Here is a 22836-nt window from a genome sequence, read left to right on the forward strand (position 1 = left end):
GACATCAAAGGAGAAAAGAAGATGGACAACTTCAATGACAGGTTTTTCAAAATCCTACCAAAACAGAGCCAGGCTGTGATCGTGGCCACAGAGACAGTGAGGGGCAAACACAATAACATTGTTGTCCTGTGTATTGTTCCTGCCCTGATAACCCCAGAACTGAGTCAGCAGGCAGGAGCGGAGATCCAAGCAACTCTGGACCAGAGACCCTTCACATGAAGATAGGACCCCAGAGGGCTGTATTCTCCATGTAAAGGTCAGCCGGAAATAAACCGTCCCTTCCCACTTTACCTTTACCCCCCTCAGGCCCTGAAAGAAAATTGCCTGTCTTGAGCCTTGGTGCTGAGTGAGAGGTGGAGTAGGGGACTCTCCCCTGACGTTCTGTAACCACAAACTCGCCCTTGTGTAAGTGTGGGCATGAATTCATATTCCCTAGGCACCCTGAAGAACTTCAAACTGAGAATTTAATCTAAGGTGATCCTAAGCTAATAGTGGCCCCAGGCACCTAGTAGAATCAAATGCGTATTTTTTCTGGAAGGATCTTCCTTCAACTCAAATCTCAAATAATTCTTATAGGTAAAGGTCTAAGAACTGCGAGATCACAGTTTACAATCACAAAACAAATAAGGAAACGTGGCACCATAGTGAAAGTCAGCAAAATAACATATAACAATCTTAGACCCACAAAGACTAAGATACTGAAATTACCAGACATACAATACAAAGTAAACTTTCTCATGTGTTTAGAGAAATTAAAAGAGGGAGTAAAAGTAGGAGTAAAATCAAAAGATTAAAATTATGACGAAGCAGATTTGAAAAAGAACTATGTCGTACTTTAGAATTGCAGAGACACAGTTAATTATGGTTTTCAAATCAATGAGTGGGCTTAACTGCAGGTTAGACCTAGCTGAAAAGATATTTAATGAACTCAAAGATATATTTAAAGAAATTACGTGAACTGCAGGACAGAAAGAAAAAGGGAGGAAAAACCGAGTGAGAAGGCCTGATAGATATTTAAATAGAAGGAGTTCTGGAAAGAAAAAAAAAAGTGAGACAGGACAATATTTGAAGGGACAATGGCTAAAAATATTCCATAACTACTGGAAGATACGACTGGCTATAGTGAATCACAAGAAATCCACTACTGAAACTTTGGAATACTAAAGACAAAAGATGTTAAATTTAAGCACCTTGAGGCAAAGGTGGCTTTCCAAAGGAATGCCGGTTTGATCAACAACGCAGTCCTCCGCGGCAGCAGCGGAAGCCGAACTACAGTGCGATGTGGCCATTGATGAGAAAAAATAAGTACCCCGCCAGAAATGTATTTTAAGCAAAAGTATCTTTCAAGGATGAGGATGAAATAGACATTTTCCAACATGTAAAACCCAGACAACTTTGGCATCAGCAAACCTTCACAAAAGGAAAGATTCTAAAGGATATATTTCAACAGAGGAAGGTGATACCAGAAAAAGGTCTGAGATGCCAAAACTGACTTAAGAGCAAAGAATGTATAGGGGCGCCTGGGTGGCACAGCGGTTAAGCGTCTGCCTTCGGCTCAGGGCGTGATCCTGGCGTTCCGGGATCGAGCCCCACATCAGGCTCTTCCGCTATGAGCCTGCTTCTTCCTCTCCCACTCCCCCTGCTTGTGTTCCCTCTCTCGCTGGCTGTCTCTATCTCTGTCGAATAAATAAATAAAATCTTAAAAAAAAAAAAAAAGAGCAAAGAATGTATAAAGACACTCGGGCAAATAAAAGCATAATAATAAACTATAATGTCCTTGTGAGGTTAAAAAGGAGGGGGATGAAGGGGCGCCTGGGTGGCACAGCGGTTAAGCGTCTGCCTTCGGCTCAGGGCGTGATCCCGGCGTTACAGGATCGAGCCCCACATCAGGCTCCTCCACTATGAGCCTATTTCTTCCTCTCCCACTCCCCCTGCTTGTGTTCCCTCTCTCGCTGGCTGTCTCTCTCTCTGTCAAATAAATAAATAAAACCTTTAAAAAAAAAAAAAAAGGAGGGGGATGAAAGTACCCAACACCAGTATCAGGGTAATCAAGACAGAGGCTATGATCAGAGTTAAGTAGTCTAACTTGATCTTATAGAGTGAAAAGGTAAAGATAGTGATTAATTTTAGCTTCACATAGTATATACACAAATGCAAAAATCAGTAGAGTAACTACTAAAAGAATAGAAATTATAAAACTTTAAGGAGAAAAAGAAAACACAGACAGCACAGCTTAAGGGGCACCTGGATGGCTCAGTCGTTGAAGCACCCGACTTTTGGTTTCAGCTCAGGTTGTGATCTCATGAGCCCTGAGATTGAGCCCCACGTAAGGCTCCACGCTCAGTGGGGAGTTACTTAAAGATTCTCTCCCTCTGCTGCTCTAGTATAAATAAATCTTTAAAGGAAAACACAACTTAAACAGTAGAAATAAATAAAAACATTTGTAATCACAAAAATGTGAGTGGACTAATGTTCCAGTTAAAGTGAAAGACTGATTCACTCAACAGATATTTAGTGAGTATCTACACCAGGCACATAGCACAGAGCGTGAATAGAACAGCCCCAAATCCTTAACTGGAGATACGGACAACAAACCGCGTTAGTAACAGAGATAGTACGTTAGATAATAGTGGGTGTTCTAGAGAGAAAATAAAACCGTAAAAGATAGAGAATGGGGAGAGTGACTTAAGAAAATAATAAAATAGTTTGCAGGTTGTGTGTTTTTAAAATGGTGCAACTGCTTTGGAAACGGCAGTTTCTCAAACCTTTAAACAGAGGGTTACCGTAGGACCCAGCAGTATACACCCAACAGAAATGATAACATAGTCCAGACAAAACCTTGTACGTGAATGTTTATAGCAGCATGATTACTAATATCCAGGAGGCGGAAACAACCCCAATAGCCATCAACTGGTGAGTGAATAAATAAAACATACACACAATGGAGTATTATTGAGCCATAAAAAGGCAGAGAGTACTGTTCCATGCTACAGCATGGAAGACCCTTGAAAACATTGCACCAAGGGAAAGAAGCCAGACACAAAAGCCCACATACTGCATGAGTCCACTCCTACGAAATGTCTAGGATAGGCGAATCTATAGAGACAGAAACTAGATCAGTGGTTGCCTAAGGCCAGAAGACACGATGAGCGAGAGTGATGGTGTAAGAGGTGTAGGGTTTCATCTTCTTTCAGTGAAAATGTTCTAGAATTGATCGTGGTGATGGATGCACAACTCTGAATATACTACAAGCCACTGGATTATACACATTAAATGGGTGAATTGTATGGTATGTGGCTTATATCTCAATAAAGCTGTTTTATTTTTTTTTAAATCAATAAACAGTAAACTCAATAAGAAAATAAGCAAAAGCCACGTCCAGGCGTTTCACAGAAGAAAAAACATATATGCACAATAGATACTTGAAAAGAGTCTCAGCCTCATTCCTAATTGGGAAAATGCTCATTAAAACCACAGTAGGACACCATGTATACCCACTGGACTAGCAAGTATTTTAAACTCAGACAACCCCCCTTCTCCACAGGTAGGGGAGGTAGAGAAGCTGCCCTGGGGGTGGGGGGGGTGGGAATTGGCACAACCGCTTAGGAATGTAATTTGGCATTATTTTTAGAGAGTGGAAGATGCAAGTGTCCGTGACCCAGCAGTTCCACTCCTAAGTATATAACTGAAGAAGTTCTCCCAGTTGTGTGCTGAGATCACATATGATAATAGTTAAGCAGCACTGTCAAATTGAAAACCACAAAATTGTGAAAACGAAACAACATAATATTTAGGGTTAGGAGTGTATGTAATAAACCTGTTTTAAAAAAGCAAAACAAGGGAAGGATAAACACATAATTCAGGATAGTGGAAATGGGAAGGCAGTGGGAGGGCCTCACAGGGGGTGGAGGGTAATAGTAACGTCCTTGTCTTAAACCGGCTGGTGGGATGTAGGTGCGCACTGTGGGGATGGGGACAACGGGGTGTATTGTGACAACCCAACATTCAACAAAGATTTAGACTAACTCAGAAGTGCGCATGGAGCAGTCTTCCCGTGCAGTTCAGTACTGAATGCTAACAACGCTGGCCTTACGTTTCTAGAAAAGGTTAACATCTTCAGCGCTTTATATTAAGAAGTGAAAGAATTAAAATGTTCTTATCCAGGAGAAAAAGAAAAGAAAAGAAACTAAGAAGTAGACAGAAAAGCAGCAGAACCGGAGTGTGTTAGAAAGGTGTCCAACAAAAGTGGTTAAAATGAAAAGTCTTCAGGTTCAAGGTGAGCATTTATGTGGCCACAACTTCTTCGGTCTTCAGTGGTGTGAACTGTACCAGACGTTGCTGTAAATAAAAGCCCACACTCTCATGTAGGTCACTTAGCGGCTGGTTCTGTCTTTTTCAGATCCTGCTCACACTAAAAGATGAACCGTCACCGCACACAGGTACAAGCTCTTTGCTAACCCGGCTCCTGCGGGGGGGTGACCGAGGCCGAAGCATCCACCAGCGCTGCGAGGGGTCCATGGTACTTTTTTTTTTTTTTCTTTCTTTCTTTTTTTTTTTTTTTTTTTTTTTTGCTGCCTCAGTCCCCAGAGCCTTCAAGCAATAGTGGCAGTAGATTGTTGCCAACCAGCCAATCCAGACTTTCACTGAGACGACGGGAAAACACGTCAGCTGGGTTTTGACTGAACTTGGCAGTGGGGACATTCGACTGATACGTTATATACCCCATCAGAGCACACATGTATCTTTTATCCCTTTTACCCCCCATGCCCCCGACCTGCTTAGGCCTTCTCTGTCCCTCTCCTGCTACCACACAGAGATGATATAAAACAGGCTCTTTGGCTATTTGCATTTTGCTTCCTCTTCTTTTCCAGACTGCAGTATTAAGCTTTACTTCCTACAAGCCTAAAATCCCAACAACATTATCTACCAAAGTTGTTCTTTCCTTTTCTAAGGGTTCGGGGCGGGGGGGCATACATCTCAAGATTCTCAGAGAGTGAAGAAAAGTCGGTGTGCTGCTGACCACAGGAGCCATGGTAAAGGCACCCTTTGGAATTACTGATTTCTAAAATTAATAAAGTAATTCTATTTTTATTTTCTTTTTTTCCATTTACTAATTTCCCAACAATCAGTATTCACAAACAAGCCTGAAATGGGACCAACTTCTCGTTTTCTTTCATTGCTGGGCAATTTTTTAAACTTTGTCTTAGGAATGTGAACTAAAGAGATGTCTTATCCTTCCATTTGGTTTCAGCAGCTGGTGGGTCCAGGCTGTTCCCCACAGGCAGCTCCTGTACCTGGGAAGTGCGTGTGTGCACACGTCTCCATTATCAGCCCGCAGCAGACAGGTCCTCCAGGGGTCCTCAGCAGAATGAGGTGGCACAGCCCCCGACAGCATGCCTTTCCACTTGACCTCTGCTCCCTCTCCTCACCTTACCTTTCCCTGGTCCCCTCCCTGGCTTCTCCTGAAGAAAATGGTTGAAAGGTGGGGCTGCAGGGCCCACCGAAGGACTGATAGCTACCCTGGGGAGTTCCTGGGGGAGGATCCAGAGTCTGGGTTTTTCTACAACCAGGTACTCTAGACTCAGCATTCAAACCCCAAAGGAATAATGACACCCAACAAGGCAGAGAGAAAAGGGACTTTATTGACTTCTTAGTGAATGCAAACAGGTTTGAGCACATGGAAGCATTTCGTTTACTTGTGAGGGATGAAGACTGTCGCTTGAGGGAGAGGAGAAAATGTATTCGTGATGTTCCTGGGACTTCTGGTTAGTAGTCTGAGGACCATCCTAACTGTTGGCTAACTTGGTTGTGAATTGGTTAGGAGACAAATCAGGATTCCTTCATGATTCCCTGGTGATGTGTAGAACTGGGAAAAAAGGCATGTGGATCATATGAGAAAGGATAAGAGGGCATGAGCCCAGGAAAAGAACTTTGAGACCAACTGACTGCTTGGAATTGCCCTAGGTAACATTAGAACTGGATCCTGAGGCTAATTCCCTCTTGCACTCCCCGTGTGCTTATCAGCTGTTAAGACCAGACTGCAGATCTCTCCCTCATTTAACCGAATACTTCCGTGTCATTTTTACTGGTACTGAACTTCTCTTGGTAATAAACGAGACTGATCATATGATTTCCCCCTCCAACAATGGTGTCATTTCCAGTGTCCCTCCCTCCCCTCCCCCAAAACAAGTGTGTATCTTTTCAGACAGACGGACAGTGGCTCAAGTTTCTATAGGGCCTCTAAGTGACATGTGGAATGGAGAGGCTGGACTTGAGACGCCCGCCCATATTTGTATCTGCTGATAAAGATAAGAATAGAGCTCTCATATAAAAAGAACATTTGGAATCACAATGTGTTCTGTGTTCTTTGGGATACTTCAGGAAACATAACTCATTGCCTTGGTTCATTAGGATGAGCCACAGGCCAACATTTTAGTGATGTCCTATGAGGTTGGATAAGAAGGAAGGTTTATTCTGGGGTCAAAAAGATTAGTCCCTTCGTCCTTATTTAAGCCTCAAGGAAGGACCAGTGATGTCAGATATAAGACACTGCTGCTCAAAATGTGGTTTTTTAGGCAGCCTAGACCTTCCCCCAGGACTGAAGATATCTCTAGAGCTGTAGCCTGAAATCGTACATTTTTAATAAACACTTTGGGTGTTTCTCGTGCCCACTGAAACTCGAGAATAGCGATCACAATGAAGACACTCTGCAGCCGAAGGGCTGGGCATGCTTCATCCCCTCTCCAGGCCCGCTAGCTCCCTTGGGTAAGATGGACACAGTCCCGGCAACCATGATTTTAGGGCAGGGACACAGCCCCCCAAGTACAGTGGAAGTAAACGGATGCCACAGGCAATGAAGCCTGAGAGAGAAGCTCTTAGAATTGGCTGGGCATGGACCAAGCAGGAAAGAAAGTCTTGGTGACCAAACTCTGGAGTTCAATTCAGGAGAATTCCAGAAGGAGCAAGGTACACACATCTACACACACACACAGAGGCAAGAACATACCACACAGACCCTTCACCCTGCAGATTTTAGCTCCAGATAGACTTTTTCACCAACGGTAAGGTGATTTCAATAGAGGAACAGTTGTCTTGGGAGCTGCTAGATGGTTCCTCACGCATTGCAGATGGTTGCTTCAGGTGGACATTAGTACCACAGTGGAATTATGCATTGCTCTGGGGTCTATGACCGCAAAAGGGAACTATGGGATTGTACTTCCTCGCCCTCTCCCGTCCCCAAATCACTGACAAAGGGGTTCCTGGCAAGCTTACCCCGATAACAGAATAACCCTCATCTTCTTCGGCCATTTGCCACAGACCGTTTCTCTAATTCTCAACTGATCTGGAGCGTGAGATTAGATCTAAAAAATGGCGGTGTTCGTCATTTATAGTGCATTTTTGCCCACAGTTAAATGTAGGCCAAATTCGAACAACTTTCTGCAACTCTGAGCCACTGCCTCTGTGTGTCTGAGAACAAAATACTCCACGAGAAGGAAGGGAACACAAACAGTTCAGTCTTCTCAGACGGCAGAAGGCAGCACAGCGTCCCACCGTCCAGGGTACTCGCACTAAGCAAGGCATTCGATGTTCGAGATTGTCGGCGCCAGGTGCCGGTTAGTAGACATGATTGTGGGATTAAGAAAAGAGTAATCAAGGATATTTATCCGGTCAGACTTACACCTTAGAATAGGCTTTTACTGTTCCTAGAGACAATCTTCCAGAAGATGAAATGATCCAAGATTCCCCAAAAATATTTATTTATACAAAGATTTTGAGAGTAATATTTGTATTTGTCTTTATATCTCAGTCTACGTGTCTGGGGCCAAGTCATTGCGTGGCGCATGCGCAACCTCCCCGCACGCCTCATCCGTTCTAGCACCTGCTTCCAGGAACACCAGATGAACACAGGGTCTGGGGGGAGGGGGAGGGGAACCCATAATGCCCCAAGACTGCACAGACCCCAAATCCAAATATGTGCGCCCTGACCTGGAAGGTGTCTAGCCATACGTCCGAGGGGAAACACGATCGAGGAAGAAGGCGAGAGGAGGGGCCCAGAGGGCAGACAGGAGGCGTTCGTTCCCACTCTCTGCTTCTGAGGTCAGCATATCCAGATGGCCGCACAGAGTTGACGGCCCGGGAACTACATTCCCCGGGTTTTTCTCCCTTTATGACCCTTGGTGCTGCTGACTGATGTTGAGAGGACAATTTGCAAAATTACAGATTCATCCTTAATCCCAGGTAGTAGGAGATACAGTTCTGGGACTTTGTCTAGGTGACCTCTCTGAAGGAAAATGCTTGCCTTGTATAATGTCATCCCGATTCCCTAGAGCAGATGTGGGGCAGCGATGAGCACATCTGACCTCAGAAGTGTCTTCCGGCCTGGCCCTGTCCCGGCCGTTCTCTGCCCTTCCTCCTCCCTAGGGTATCCCAGGTCCATTGCCGCGTGATGCGTCCCGTGTCGACTTGCCATCCCTCTTCCTCTGTCCCCACCACCTCCGTCTACGTCACAGAAAATCTGTGTATTCTGAAGAGTTGGGCCTTCCCCTAACCAAACCCACACTTTCTTTACCACAGTGATTCTCAGAGCCAGCAAGAAGGAGAAATGTCCCAAAAGGGAACTTCCGTCTCAGCCGTCTGCCTGGAGCCGAAGGTGGCGGGCTCCAGGCCTCTAGGTGAGGTCTGTTGCTTTTGTGTTTCCCGAGGAGCAGGCGGTCGGGCGGTGGCAGTCCTCTGTCCTCTCTCTCTGTCGCAGGCAGGGTCTCAGCTACACTTACAGGACTTGACCACCATGTTAGACAGCTGTTCCACCTTGGGGGTCCTCCCGACGTAGTACAGGATGGTCAGGGGCTCCAAGTCCTGGGGCACACAGCAAGGTGAGGCGGATGCTTCAGGATTCAGAGTGTTGTACAGTCCCAGCACCTGGGGAGGATACGTCATTTAGAGGGTGGCAGGCCAAGCCTCAGGCCCAGAACCCTCTACCAAGTTCTGGGGGCTGCTCCAGAGACAGCAGGTCTGGAGACTGGCCATGGATGCTATTTCGGTTTGGGTGAACATCTGTACTTGTGTGAGCGTGATCAGCTTAATAAGCTGATAACAACTAGTGGGCGACTTTAAATGGATAATGAAATTTTCTTTGCTGTTAAGAAACATTCCTCTACTGGTTTTGCTAGCTGTAAGTGGTCACTTCGGGGAGACGTGATCTCACTAAATGCTGCTTTGGGCCATTGAGTAAACGCCAGAGTGTGCAGCCCCAGACGGGCAGAAATCGTGAGCTATCAGGAAATACGTTTCACAAATGACTGCCCTATTTCTGATTCCCCTTGAGGGAAAGGCAAGCTAGTTTCAGAGTCCTGACTTCCCCCTCTCTCCCTTTCTCTTCCCATTGTTTCTTATTAGCTGCTTCTCTGTGTTTTGCATTGTCTTTCAAAATGTCTCTTCTACATCCAAGAGGCTGGAATTCCCTGAGTCCTTTCGCTGAGGGTAGAAGCCTTTCTGCCCCAGCATCCCTTGCTGGCCATGTGCAGTACAGGGTGTGCTGGGGCCGTGAATTAATTTCCAGGATGGTACAAAAGCTTTAGACAGAATAAAAAGTCTGGTTGAAACCATGGAGGAAATTTTAAAGGGCAGAATGTGGCGAGGCAGAGTCGGGCCAGGGTGCCAAGATCAGAACCTTCAGCAAAGGGATTTTACTCGCCCTGGATCACCATTCGCTCATTCAACATTCAGTCCTCAAGCATTCGTGTGAACGAGTGGCCCGGCGGGCGCGGCCCCAGTGCCCCACATGACATCGCCCCGCTCCATACCGTGCTGTGGGTTGTGTCCGCGCTGCGGAGGTAGGGGCAAGGGCCTGAGCAGAAGTTGGCGTAGTAGCCCTTAGGTTCATGGACCCATTTCCAGCCCAGATCTTGTCGGAAGTCAATGTAGAGAGGGCGCACACAGCAGTTCTCCTCCAAATTGCTACAACAAAAAAACATTTATAGACCATCAACCTGCAGGAAACCACCAATATAAACAACCTCACCAACGGCCCTCATATTTGTACCTGGAGTCCTTCCTGGTCACCCTAAGAGGTGGCCCTAATCAATGGAATCCCAGGTTCAAGGGCGTTGAGCTTATATACCATAAAAGCATTTTCTTGTGTTGAAGACCGTGATCCCAAGGACGTAATAGGCAGATACGGATGATGCGTGAGGAAGAGAAAAGGCAAAGGTGGTCCTGCCTGCTTTTATATCCTAGGTCAACGCAGAGACATAAATTGCTTCACATAAAACCAAGCACCGAATGCGTGTTCGTAGCCAGCTCAGTGTCATTGAGGTTGGTTTTCTTGTGACCTTCCCAGTGAGCGCCCAACGAGACATGAACTCGAAGCTCACACAGCTTGCTTACTACGTGAGACTGCTGAGACCGAATCTAGAGGTCATTGAATCAAAGTGTATCCTTCTGTTAGACTCGTGACTCACCCCAAGTGTAACTATCAGGCCATTTCAATTCTGTTCCCTGCAGAAATCCATTTGGCAATAACCCTTGCCAAGTGGGCATCTAGCCTGTATGTCAAAGTCTACTGCGACCTAGAACTTACTCCTTCCAAAATCTGGCTTCCTGTGGGTTCCAAGGGTGAACCATGGCAAACACTCTTATTTATCTATTCAAAAGCCATTCCTACCCCCCTTCTCCCTTGCCACCTCCCATTAGAAAGTCTGGAGCACCAGATACTCATTTTCCTGGCCTCCCTTGCAGGTAGGGGTGGTCATGTAACCCAGCGATGACCAATCAGACATAAGAATTATGCAGAAGGTAAGGGCAAATTCTGGCAAAAATGGTTGATTCTTTATAAAAGTCACAGATGGAAGAGGAAAGCTGCCATCTCTGCCTCTTCTCCCTTCTTCTTGTCTCGAACACAGACAAGATACCTGGAGCTTTAGCAGTCACTGTGACCATAAGCAAGAAGATGAAAAGCAAGCCAACATCCTAAGCATGGCAGACTGCAGAGAGCGAGCCTGTATTCCCAATGGCATAATTAGGCAGCCAGACCAACCCTGAGCCTGCTGCTACAGGCTTCCTGTGAATAAGAAATCCTTTGTGGTTTAGGCCACTGTTCCTTGCAGCCAAGAGCATCCATTCCTAACTGATTATGAGCCACACAGAACAAACGGACATGGCAGCCTGCAGACAGCTGGCGGCCAGCTACGTTGGCTCTACTACACCTTCAGGCTCCACATCGCTAGTTCACTCAGTTGCTCCTTATAAGGCATAGTGTTAGATCTAAAGATTTCCTAATTCAGTCTCGCCAGCTCCAGGCATTCTCCTCTCCAGCCAAACTGACCCGTTCGTGTTCCTTCCTTCCTCCTCCCATCTCCCTCCATGCCTCACTCGTCCGCGGAGGTTCAAGTTCTGCGCCCTTCTGAACCCTTTCCTGCACCCACAGATCAGCTGCTTGCTCCAGATCCTTAAAGCACTCAGAACTTCGGACCTTCTCGTGGGTGTGCTCATTTTCTACCTTGTAGTAATTGCTGTGTGCCTTATCCCCTCCCTTGTAAATGAGGAACTGAACTATAGAAGAGAAGAGGCTCTTTCTTTCTCTCTCTTCATGGTGGCTACCTCCTACTCCTGAATTAGTTCATTAATTTCACTAGCTCAAATCCCCCTGGTACATGGAGACTGCCCTATCTCCCCTCACCCGGGGCACCACTGGACAGCTCACAGGGAACTGAGCACTGCTTTCAGAGAAAGCCCTGCATTCAACTGTCGCAGCCACTCTGGAAAACAGTATGGAGGTTCCTCAGAAAGTTAAAAATAGAGCTACTCTACAATCCAGCAATTGCACTACTAGGTATTTATCCAAAGGATACAAGAATACAGAATCGAAGGGGTACAGGCACCCTGATGTTTATAGCAGCATTTTTATCAACAATAGCCAAACTATGGAGAGAGCCCAAGTGCCCATCGACGGATGAATGGATAAAGAAGAGGTGGTGTATATATATACAATGCAATATTACTCAGCCACCAAGAAGAATAAAATCTTGCCGGTTACAACGATATGGATGGAACTAGAGAGTATTAGGCTAGGTGGAATAGTCAGTTAGAGAAAGGCACCATATGATGTCACTCATATGTGGAATTTAGGAAACAAAACAGATGAACATACAGGAAGCGCGGGAAAGAGAGAGAGGGAAGCAAACCATAAGAGACTCTTCATGATAGAGAACAAACTGAGGGTTGATGGAGGGAAGTGGGTGGGAGGATGGGCTAGATAGATGATGGGTAACAAGGAGGGCACTTGTTATGATGAGCACTGGTGTTGTATGTAACTGATGAATCACTAAATTCTACTCCTGAAACCAATATTACACTATATGTTAACGAGCTAGAATTTAAATAGAAAAAAAAAAAGGAAGTCCTGCATCATCTCCCTCATGCAAAAACACACGAAGAAGTACTTTACAACACAGGAACTACAGAGAGGCTTCGGCCAAGTCTCTGATCCAAACTGTCTTAGCAACACTCTCCTACTCATTTGCTTCAGACAGAGCCTCACAGAGCTGGGCTGTGGAAAAACAGTGGGGCTCCGGAAAAACAGGAAGATGTTGGTAAGAAGTGTTAGATCTTCTTTCCTGGAGTTGTTTGTGACTAGCATCCAGGACCCCCGTTTAGCACAGCTTAGGCCCAGGGACTGAGCCACAGCAGGCACACAGTAAGTGTTGGCTCAGGAGTTCCTGGTTGTGAGTGGGCCCAAGCTCACCGGAAGCAGTAATTGGTGTCCAGGGCCCGCTTCTTCCTCTGCCCGCCCTGGCCCGGGTTGTCCAGCCGGTGCGGGGGAATCATCATCAGGATGAGGTGAGGGTTGTGGTGGTCCTTCTGCTTCTTGAGGCGCCCTAGGTCCCCACGGCCATGATCATCCTCGCTGTCCACACCTGCAGAAGGGAAAGAGGAGGACAATCTCCTGTCTAAGGAAGGCAGAGTGGAGGCTGGGTTCCTGTTCTATCCCGTCACTGCCCAGGTGCCATGCTCGTGTCGGGCTGAGAAGGGGAAGAAGACCAGGTGGAGGAACCAGTGTCACAGGAACTCATGAGGCACCCATGGTTGGATCCCCTCACGACTCCCACGTGTAAATTGTCCAGAGAGCAGAGAGCCCTTCCAAGATGCTTCCCGGGATCTTGGGCCCAAGAAGCTTCCATGAAGCACCCTGGGCCCCTAGCTAACACATTGCTCTGGGCTATCAGTTTAGATTCTGAGACGTAGAATCTCGGGGTGTGAGTTTCCTCATATACTCCGCATTGGTCAAGACAGCACCTAAGTCCTCCCTGTAAAGTAAGGTGTCTCAGTTTAAGATGCCTTTAATGGGAGCCGGAGGAGCTAGACCGCATAATCGTTAACGGGCACACGCACCAGTGGTTTCAGAGTGTTTCCACTGTAACACTCAGAGGAGATAACGAGTGATGTGATACACAGATTAGCAAACAAACTCTGCCGGCGGGGCAAAGCCCTGCTATTTCATCTGGAAAGGAAAAGACTGAGGACTGAATTAGACCGAGCCTCAACTAAAAGGAGATCCATTTTGTGACAGGCAGCTGCCAGCTGTTGTCCATCTCCACCAAGGACAGGAACACGAGGAGCTTAATTTACACAGTGACGGAAGCGACTTGGACCCCACGAAGGGGCACTAGGACCGTAAAACAAATGGGAGGCTTGAATCCAAAATTCCCTTTGCTGAGAATCTTTATGAATAAGGTAACTATTTACAGAGTGGGGGGATCTCATCCTGACCTGGCCTATAGTCAAGGACCGCAAAGGGCTTCCGAGCTCTGACGTTCTGTGATTACGATGTCAAATGCTTGGCTTTGAAAAGGGGGGGGAGGCAGAAATCAAGCCCACAAGGGGTAAGAGGACTGCCCGGGGCCGGCAGCCAAGAGAGGATGCACCTCTTCCCAGACGAGCGTCTGACCTCAGGCTCTGGCGGGGTTGGTTTGATCTTGAGGAACCACCTGGTTTTGGGTGTGCCTCAGTTAGCAAAATGGGACTATTCAAGAAAAGAGAACATCCCTAAAATCCAGAGACTGTCCAGAGATTGAGCGCCTCAGAAACAGACTGGAAAACCAGAAAAGACTCTCAACTACTTCTCCCCTGAGCCTCAAAGCAGTTATTCAAAGCCCAATGACTCCTGGGTGGGGATCAGGTAGCCTCTGTGACATCTGGAAAGTTCAGTAGTCGGGACACCTGTATTCCTGGTCACCGCAGTTCATTTCTTTTAGGGAAGGGGAAGACAACTACTATTTGCTGAGTGTTTGCGGCACTGTGTTTTACATTTGTTATCTCATTTAATTTGCATGATGACCCTACGAAAGAGGTATTCTCATCCCCGTTTTACTGACTGAGCTTAGAGAGGCGGGCCCATTGTTGGCCCCCATGGCTGCACCACTCGTGCCAACATGACACTGTCTTCTAGACGCGAACATATTCTATCTATAAACTGCAAGTCACACACCTTGCCTTTGAAGCAATGCAGAATTACTCGAGTATAAAATAGTTGGCCATCTCTGTGAGGGAGTTTGGTTGCTTTTCTTGGGGCCTGGTTGGGGTCTCCTGTTCTGTCCTGCCTCATCAACCCCACCCCCCACCTACTATACACATCCATTTTGTTACCTTTGAATTTTATTTCCATCACCTCATGAATGTTTTCCAGGATGTCACCATTGGGCTGAAAGGTGTGACATGGACAGTGAATGCTGATTTCCAGACCTAAGTTGGACTCTGCAAAATAAGACAAGGAAGCAGTGAGAACATTCTTTATGTGATGGGGAAGTGTGCCCATCACCGTGCACGGCTGACAAGGCCTCTGCTCCCATAGGCAGGCACAGGAGCTGAGTAATAGCGAGGGTCATAGGAGACAGAAGGTGCCACCAAAACTAGAGTGGACCTCCACACGTGTTACCACACTGCAGGTGTTTCTGTTACGTCATGAACAACCAAATAAAGGCATTAATTAAGAGGCATTATAGAGGAGAACTTTCCTTTTTTTTAGAAGATTTATTTATTTGAGAGAGAGAGGAAGTGTGGGCACGTGTATGCACACGGGGTGGGGGCAGAAGAAGAGGGAGAGAGAGAATCTCAAGCAGACTCTGTGCTGAGCGTGGAGCCCAACAAGGGGCTCGATCTCAGGACCCTGAAATCACGACCTGAGCCAAAACCAAGAGCCGGACACCTAATGGAGTGCACCACCCAGGCATCCTGAAGGAGAATATTCATAGTCATCTATTTTCAAAGGATGGTATTGGGAAAAAATTGTCACCTGCCTACTTGGGGGCAAAAGAATGAGGATACAAGAAGGAAGAAAACCATCATCCTACCGAGGTGCTTGTTGGGAGAGGAGATACTCGAGCCAACCTGCTAAGGCAGGATGAAGTGGGAGGCAGGGGGATCAGGAGAGCCCAGGGGAAGGGGCTCACTGAAGAACTTCGGGGCAGAGAGGCAGTAATTCAAAAAGCCACAAATTCTGCCAGATGGGGGAAGACGGCAGAGTCTGAGCCATAGGATTAGAAGTCAGGAAGCAAAGCTAGAGGCAAGGTCACCTGCAGACAAACAGCAGAGTCCATCTACAGGGAAGATGCCAGGCTTTCTGCCAGGGCCCTGATTGTGGGTGTAAATGGAGTGGTAGTTTCCCGAGGAGAGAAGATGAAAATCACTGTTACCTTTGGCCATATTTTCCTTAAGGGATCAGGACAGAATGAGGTCAGAGTTACTTGGAAGTTTCTTCTCTGGGAATCCCTGTTCAGTTAATGGGGAAGCTGGAGATGTGGATGGCTCACTGGGGGAAATGAGCCGCTCAGGAAGACCGTTGTGAAATCAGAGCACAGGCCGGAGGAGATGGCCAAGGGCCAAGGGCCCGGATGACACGAGCTTGGAGAGCGCCAGCAGGAGGAAATGTGGAGATGCCAGGGTTTGCTGACAGATTCTCTGGTGCAAGAAGGCCAGCTGTGGCCCTTTCTCCTTTTCGTGATGTTTACATTTTACTAAAATTGGGGAAGCAAGGAAATTAGTGAAATGGGTTGAGTAAAGTGGAGGGAAAAAAGGAAGAACAAGAAAAATATTTGAACTGAATCCAGAAGTTTTGTGCAGGGAAACCAGGAAGGGTCTGGTATCATCGACTCTGGCGGGTCAGACTCAGCTAGGGAAGCTCTGTTGACCCAGAGGCAGCAGCAAGCTGTGGTGTAGGAAAGGTCCTGGGGAAAGGACCCCTTGGGTTCAGGACCAGCATCTCAGCCAGCTGGTGGATTTGCTGTGCCCCGGGCTGCCCTCGTTCTGTGTGAGCATCCAGCCTGGGGACCAACATGAGGTCTTCTTGAAATCTGGTATCATCAGGGAAAACCCCAGAGACCCAAGCCCGCTCAGCACCCTTGGCAAGCACAGAATGCCTCAAGCCCAGGGGTTCTGGTCACCGTTAGTCAGGCCTGGATCCCTTCTTCCATAAACCGCAGAACCCAGGCTCATCTGTCCTCCTCCAAGCCAGGGCAGCCTCTAGGACACACTGACACTTGCCAAGCGTGAAGACTTCGGTTCCAGAAGGTTAGCTCTGGTGGGCAGGGATGGGGCTACGATAACAAGGAAGCTGACGCCCAGCCAGAGAACAAGACGTGAATAGAGATGGAGCCATAGGAGTGTCTTCTTCCTGGTTAAAGGCTGTTGAAGGAAGGAGCTGGGGTGGCTGAAATGGGCGACAGAGTATACTTCCTATTACCCAGAAGGGCTCAAGGTAGGCCAAGAGAGACCTGGCATGGGCAAGCTCTGTGATTCTGTGAGTTAGAAAGTCAAGGCTCAGGGCACCTGGGTGGCTCAGTCGGTCTAGCATCTGACTCTTGGTTTTAGTTCAGGTCCTGATCTCATGGGTCGTGAGATCGAGCCCCGCACAGGCTCCATACTCGGCAGGAGTCTGCTTGGATATTCTCTCCCTCTGCCCCTTTCCCTGTGCATGCTCGTATGGTATGTGCTTCCTCTCTCTCTCTCTCTCTCTCTCCCCCCCTTTCCCTCTCTCTAAAATAAATAAATCTAAAGAAAGAAAGAAAGAAAGAAAGAAAGAAAGAAAGAAAGAGAAAGAAAGAAAGAAAGAAAGAAAGAAAGAAAGAAAGAAAGAAAGAAAGAAAGAAAGAAAGAAAGTAAGTCAAGGTGCAGACAGATGTGTTGGGAGTAGTTAGGGTTAGGGGACAGGTGGTAGTGTGAGACGGCGGCCTGGCTTGGCGCACAGGCTCTGTCTAGGTAGAAGACTCTGAGCGATGGCAATAATCACCAACATTTGTTGAGCATGACATGCCAAGCACCGTTCTGAGACTTTACGTGCAGTAACTCATTCAATCTTTGTAATAATCCTACAAAACAGGAGCAATTATTACCCACTCCCGTTACACAGATAAGGACCCTGAGGCTTAGAGAAATTAAATGGCTTGCCCGAGGTACCCAGCCAGTAAGTGGGGAGAGCCAAGATTCAAACACCTGATGCCCGAACCACACTCCTAATTGTTAGAGACAAAGAGGGACAAAGAGGGGGCAACAGAGGTCACCAGGGAAGACGCCTGTGTTTTCCCAGTGTCCCCCCTCTCCTGAGCTATGATGCTGGCTGTGCTCCTTGCCCAGGCCGTTAGGGGATGTCTTGGTCTGCACGGGGAGATAGTGCAGACCATGAGGAGAAATAGTGCAAGGGTATGAGGACCCGGGCCCCTAACTCTGGGTAGGGCTCCAGCCAGCTCTGGGACCCAGAAGGCAGGCTGGCAAGCTGGTGCACAGTAGGCTCTCAGATGTTTGCTGAATGAATACAAGACCAGATATGTGACTCGGTTTCCCCATCAGTCCACACCACCAACTACTCCATTTGGAGTCCATCTGCTGCCTTGTTCGGGGCCACGAACTCTGAGGAGACTCACGAGCTCTGCCTAAGTCAAGGTCTGTGTGTGATTCCCCTGTGCGAGGGGCAGGAAGCATCTGCCTAAGTGGGGACTGAAGGTTCCAATGAAGAACTAACCTCAGAATTGGCAGCAGTGGGGATGGTGGGTGGGGGACCCACAGGTTTTATTACGAAATTATCTTTTTGATGTCTCAAGGAAGATGGAAATCACTCTCAGCGCAAACTTCTCATTGACCTCTGCAGCTGGGAAAATAAGAACTCCTTCAAGTGCCCAGGGCTTCAAAGAAATGCAGGTGGAGCTGATCAAAATCAGACAGGGAAGCTAAGAGATTAATTTCCCCAGCCTCTCCTTTCTGCAGCCACATCAGGCTCTAGGTGGAGTGCCGTCTGAGTCAGAATTCCCAAGTGTGCTGCCGACGGCAGATCCCCGTCCTGTGGGTGCTCCCAGGCTTTTGCCTTTATGCTCAGTAGGGGAGATAGGATGGGATTCCTGGGTATCCCTGGAACTGCGGCAGGACCTCCAGCCCCTGACCAGCTGGCTCGGCCACCAGGTAAAGCCCCTCCAAGAAGGACTTGCAGACTCGGATATCTGTGGAACCCCGGGCAGGTTACGTAAGTGAGCACAGCGAGCCAGCAGATCGTGCTAAATGGGGACTGCCAGCCTCACTGTTGGGGAACAGCAGGGGCTGGAGGGCCTATGGGGACGTGAAGAATACGTGCCCCACCTCAAGGGGTGGCCACTACTCATCTCGCGTGGATCGTCACCAGGAAATCTTCCAATTTTTCTAGAGAATCCAGAAGTCCAGGTTTTATGTGAAATTTCCTGACTTGAAAAATGGAAACTGTTGACCATTAGTTAAATTTAAAACATTATGTGGGCCAAGCCTTAGTGCCTTAACCCCAAAACATCAGGACAAGTTTCCCAAAACATCAAGGACAAGAAAGGACCCACCTGCTCCAGGGACTCTGGACCTCAGCATGTGGAGGGACTGGGCCCCTACGGCAGCTGATGACAGAATAAAACTCTGGGCAAGACGGGGAGAAGGAACAGATGGGCCTGCCACAGGCACCCGCTTTCCACTGAACATTGGTCCAGGCAGTACCCCCAAGTAAGGAAGAGGAGAAACAGCAGAGCGTGATATTATGAGACACCATGCCTGCCAGTCAGGAGACTCCAGTTCCGATCTAGGCTGGATGACCCTGGTCAAGTCACTTAACCTCTCTGGGCCTCAGTTTCTTTATCTGACCTAATAAAAGCTTACTCTTGTGTGACAGGATAAAAGCCATGGGCTTCTCTCAAGTACATCTGATCCTTAAAACAGCTCTGTGGGGCATGCGGGGAAGGAACCATGACTTGATTTTCCAGGTGAGGAAACACAGCAAGTGGGTGAGATATTTGGGACATGTGACATTTGATATGCATATTGGACAGCTCTCCTTGGATAACCACCAAGCTTTTCAAACTTAGTTGGCCTCAACAGAACCGGCCCCCAAACCTGCTCTTCTCCCCAGTCTTCCCCATGTCAGTGTTACCCCCTGGGTGTTCTGTCCACAACCTCAGAAGCCATCCTACACTGCCCTGTCCTCACACCCCCTACCTAACCAGCCCGTCCTACAGGCCGGACCTCCAAAATAGACAACAAACTCCGATCATCTCCAGGCCCACGGCTCCCGCCCTAGCCGAAGCCTCCGCTGCTCTCATCCGGGCTACTGCAATGGGCCCTGGCAGGTTGTCCTGCTCCTTCCTTTGACTTCATGGCAACCAGAGGGATCTTTTTTTTTTTTTTAAGATTTTATTTATTTGAGCAAGAGAGCACACAAGAGAGTATGAGTGGGGGCAGAAGGGAGGAGCAGACGGAGAGGGAGAAGCACACTCTCTGCTGAGGAGGGAACCCAACATGGGGCTCGATCCCAGGACCCTGGGATCACGACCTGAGCTGAAGGCAGACCCTTAACCCACTGAGCCACCCAGGCGCCCCCCAGAGGGGTCTTTTAGAGATATAAACCAAATCACCTCACTCCACGTCCCAGGGCTTCTCAACACACATGGAATAAGTCCTCAAACCTGACCATGGCCTTAACGTCCTAAATCATACGGCCCCAGCTACGTCTGGCCCCCCAGCTCACTCCATTCCAGCCACGTCGGCCTTCATGCCGCTGCCCGATGAGATCACGCCTGTTGTCTCGTGGGGCCCGCGCCTCCCCACCTCCTCTGCCAGCACGTCCTTATTCTCACCTTCCCTCGCTGGCCCTTCTCATCACTCGGACCTTGGTGCACATGTTCCTGCGCACCGCGTGTCGGACCCCACCCGTCACTGCCACCGTGTCCTCTTTCTGTCTCTCGTGGTGCTCATCACTGACGTTCCTACTTGGTTATTATGTGTCTCTGCCGTCGGAACGACAGCCCTATGGGAAAAGGACCTCCGCGGTCCGGGTCATTGCTGCCTCCCCCGGCCTGGCTGAGGGGACATGTTCATAAATACTGGCTGAGTGAATGAATGAAGGACACAGTGAGCCGGTGGCAAAGCTAGGGCTTGAACCCAGATCTGTGACTCCTCTAGTTTTGTCCTGTGCCTTCTATTTTGTAAATGACCTAGGGACCTGAGGTTCCTTCCAAAATGCACAGACTAAGAGTCAACCTACCTCTTCGCAAGAGCCACTCACGCACAGTGTCAGTGACGTCAAAGGACAGCCACTCGGCGGTGCCCCGTGTGGGCAGATTCTTGCCGCCGATATAGCGCTGTTTGGCAATGTGCTCATCGGGCCGGAGTATCTGGAAGGCAGAGAAAGGAGTAAGTGCCCCAGGCCAGGACAAGCGCCACAGCCTATGCAACAGTGCAGGAGGCCAGGTGAGGGGAGCAACGGGAAACTAAAAATTCCCAAAGGCTCCTGCAAGCCCCTTAGCTAACGCTTCATCCTCTCCAGGACAGACAGAGATGCAGAGTCCGAGAAGGCGGGACTCACAGCCAGGTCTGCTGACCTCTGCGCAGAGGACAGGCCCGGAAGGGTGGAGGAGCTGGCCCTCCCGTTTGTGTGGCTTCTGTTCCGGGAGGGGCTCACCTGGAAGAGCTCGATCCTCTGTTCGCTGCGCTTGGAGCTGGGGTTGGGCACCCGCAAGACCCGGAATTCTGCTCGGAACAGGTTGGTTCCATTTTTCTCCACTGAGGACACGTTGAAGCGGAAAACCTTGGAGGTGATCCCTTTGGGGCAGACGGCCAGCTCATCTAGGAGATCAAGCAAGCGGAGAGAGGGACAGCGTGAGTGGGACCCATAGGAGCCAGAGTGCTGCCCACGGACACTCGCCAGGTGGCCAAGGTCCCACCCATGACCTCCCGAGAGGCTCGAGGCCTCAGGCCTAAAGGTGGGAGCGGGAGGAAGATCTTGGTGATCCTGGAATCACACACAGACCTGAGCCAGGAGCACCGAGACCAGGGAGCCCCAGGACATGGCGCCAATGACTGGCCAGTCAAGGCAATCACCCCTCCTCCCATGGCCTTGACATCCCAGCTCTGGCAGGCTCTCCAGCCTGCTTTTACTCTTTAAGAAAACACAGATTCTCAAAAGATCGCAGCAAATCCCCCTAGTAGTTTAGTCATCTCACAGCTGGTTGACCCATTCGTGTGTTCGTTCCTTCAGGCAGTCATACATTGATTACGTGTGTATTGAGCACACAGTGGGCGCCAAGCAGAGTGCTGACACTGGGAAGCAAAAATGAAGAGTCGTGCCCCTGCCTTCAAGGAGATTCAGATCGGGGGAGGACATTAATACAAAGACGCACATAATGGGACCAGCAGGAAAGTGTCGAGGGCCTTTGGAGAAGCCCAGGAGTTGTCGCAAAGAGATCAGGGTAGGGAGACAGCAGGGAGCACTTGCTGCGAAGAGGTACCATTTGATCTGGGCCCTGTGGGAGGAAAGGGTTTGAGGACGGAGAGGAAGGTATTTTCCATGGAAATAAAGCGGGGAGGGGAGAAGATGCATGTGTGTAAGACGACCAGAAGCAGCCAGGTGAGGGGCCCGCAAGACAAGGTCAGGGCAGCCGACTGGGGTCTGCCCACGGGGAGGCTGAAATGTCAGACCGAGAGGCTGGATTTTATTCCATTCGCAGTGGGGAGTCATGGAAAGTGTTAGAGCAGGGCAGTGACCTCATTAACACTGTGTTTTAGACCCACTGAGGCAGCATCGGTATGGCAAAAACCCACATCTCAAGCCTGGCAGACGTTTCTTCAGACACAGCTGGGCCATCCCCATTGGCTCCTTTCTAAGAGTTTCTGTCCTTGACAGCACATGCTATTCCAGCCTCTGTCACCCTGCTGGCCTCTTCGTCCCTGTCCGCAAGACACAAGGCCGCAGATGCTCTTTCCCATACCTCAGAGCCAGATGAAGAGAAAAGAAAGCTCCTGTCTTTTTCTCCTGTACACTTTACAACCTCAAGGTCTGAGCAGCTTAACACCCAGAGAAAAACTTTCTACACAAATGGAAACAATAGCCAGAACTTGAAATTCAAGCTCGGAGACCCAGATTCCACACATAATGGACATGGCTGGAATGAGCTCATAACCACCCCGAGGGGTGGTGTAGGAAGTCACGGACAAGGCGGGAAGGATCAGAGGCCTGGAAACAAGCAAATGTGCTACTGATCTTTAGGAAAGGATGAGTGAGTGTTTCTGGAAATTGCCATCTGGTGGGCCTGACACTGGTTCTTAGAAAATTAATGGAACAGATGTTAGGAAAACAAATGTGTGAATGCCGGCTAACGAAGCCCTGATGAATAAGTAGCTTTGGAAGAACAAATACTGCCAACTACTCCCTAAGCCGTGTCAGACAGAACCAGGAAGAGGCATCAGTGATAGCAATGCACTTGTCCAGCTTGCCAGTTTGGAAGCCTCTGGACACGGAGAAGCTCGCAGACTGGCAACCCTCTCGAGCACTGACACACTTGGTTC

At 48.6% G+C, this 22836-nt stretch overlaps 2 protein-coding genes across 16 annotated transcripts in view; one reads left to right on the forward strand and one right to left on the reverse strand.

Annotated features, from left to right (window-relative positions):
* The window catches only part of TTLL5 (tubulin tyrosine ligase like 5), a 276284-nt gene extending 271189 nt beyond the window's left edge, over nucleotides 1-5095 (forward strand). For 10 of the 15 annotated variants that reach the window (XM_045807764.2, XM_045807765.2, XM_045807774.2 and 7 more), the window contains 2 exons: nucleotides 158-256; nucleotides 4400-5095. In XM_045807764.2, coding sequence (XP_045663720.2) covers nucleotides 158-219 — 62 coding nt within the window. In that variant the 3' untranslated portion in view covers nucleotides 220-256; nucleotides 4400-5095. The remainder of the gene's footprint in view (nucleotides 1-157; nucleotides 257-4399) is intronic. The other 5 variants (XM_045807768.2, XM_087856138.1, XM_045807766.2 and 2 more) reach the window with 3 other exon arrangements.
* Nucleotides 5096-5621: 526 nt separating this feature from the next.
* The window catches only part of TGFB3 (transforming growth factor beta 3), a 25362-nt gene continuing 8147 nt past the window's right edge, over nucleotides 5622-22836 (reverse strand). Inside the window, exons 2-7 of the mRNA XM_045807781.2 lie at nucleotides 20954-21117; nucleotides 20537-20666; nucleotides 14644-14751; nucleotides 12743-12914; nucleotides 9804-9957; nucleotides 5622-8919 (exon numbers count right to left, since the gene is read on the reverse strand). Of these exons, the coding sequence (XP_045663737.1) occupies nucleotides 8761-8919; nucleotides 9804-9957; nucleotides 12743-12914; nucleotides 14644-14751; nucleotides 20537-20666; nucleotides 20954-21117 (887 nt within the window). The 3' untranslated portion in view covers nucleotides 5622-8760. The remainder of the gene's footprint in view (nucleotides 8920-9803; nucleotides 9958-12742; nucleotides 12915-14643; nucleotides 14752-20536; nucleotides 20667-20953; nucleotides 21118-22836) is intronic.

This window comes from Ursus americanus, chromosome 26, assembly GCF_024610735.1.
Source record: "Ursus americanus isolate L20-20 chromosome 26, mUrsAme1.1.p, whole genome shotgun sequence".
Classification (NCBI taxonomy): domain Eukaryota; kingdom Metazoa; phylum Chordata; class Mammalia; order Carnivora; family Ursidae; genus Ursus; species Ursus americanus.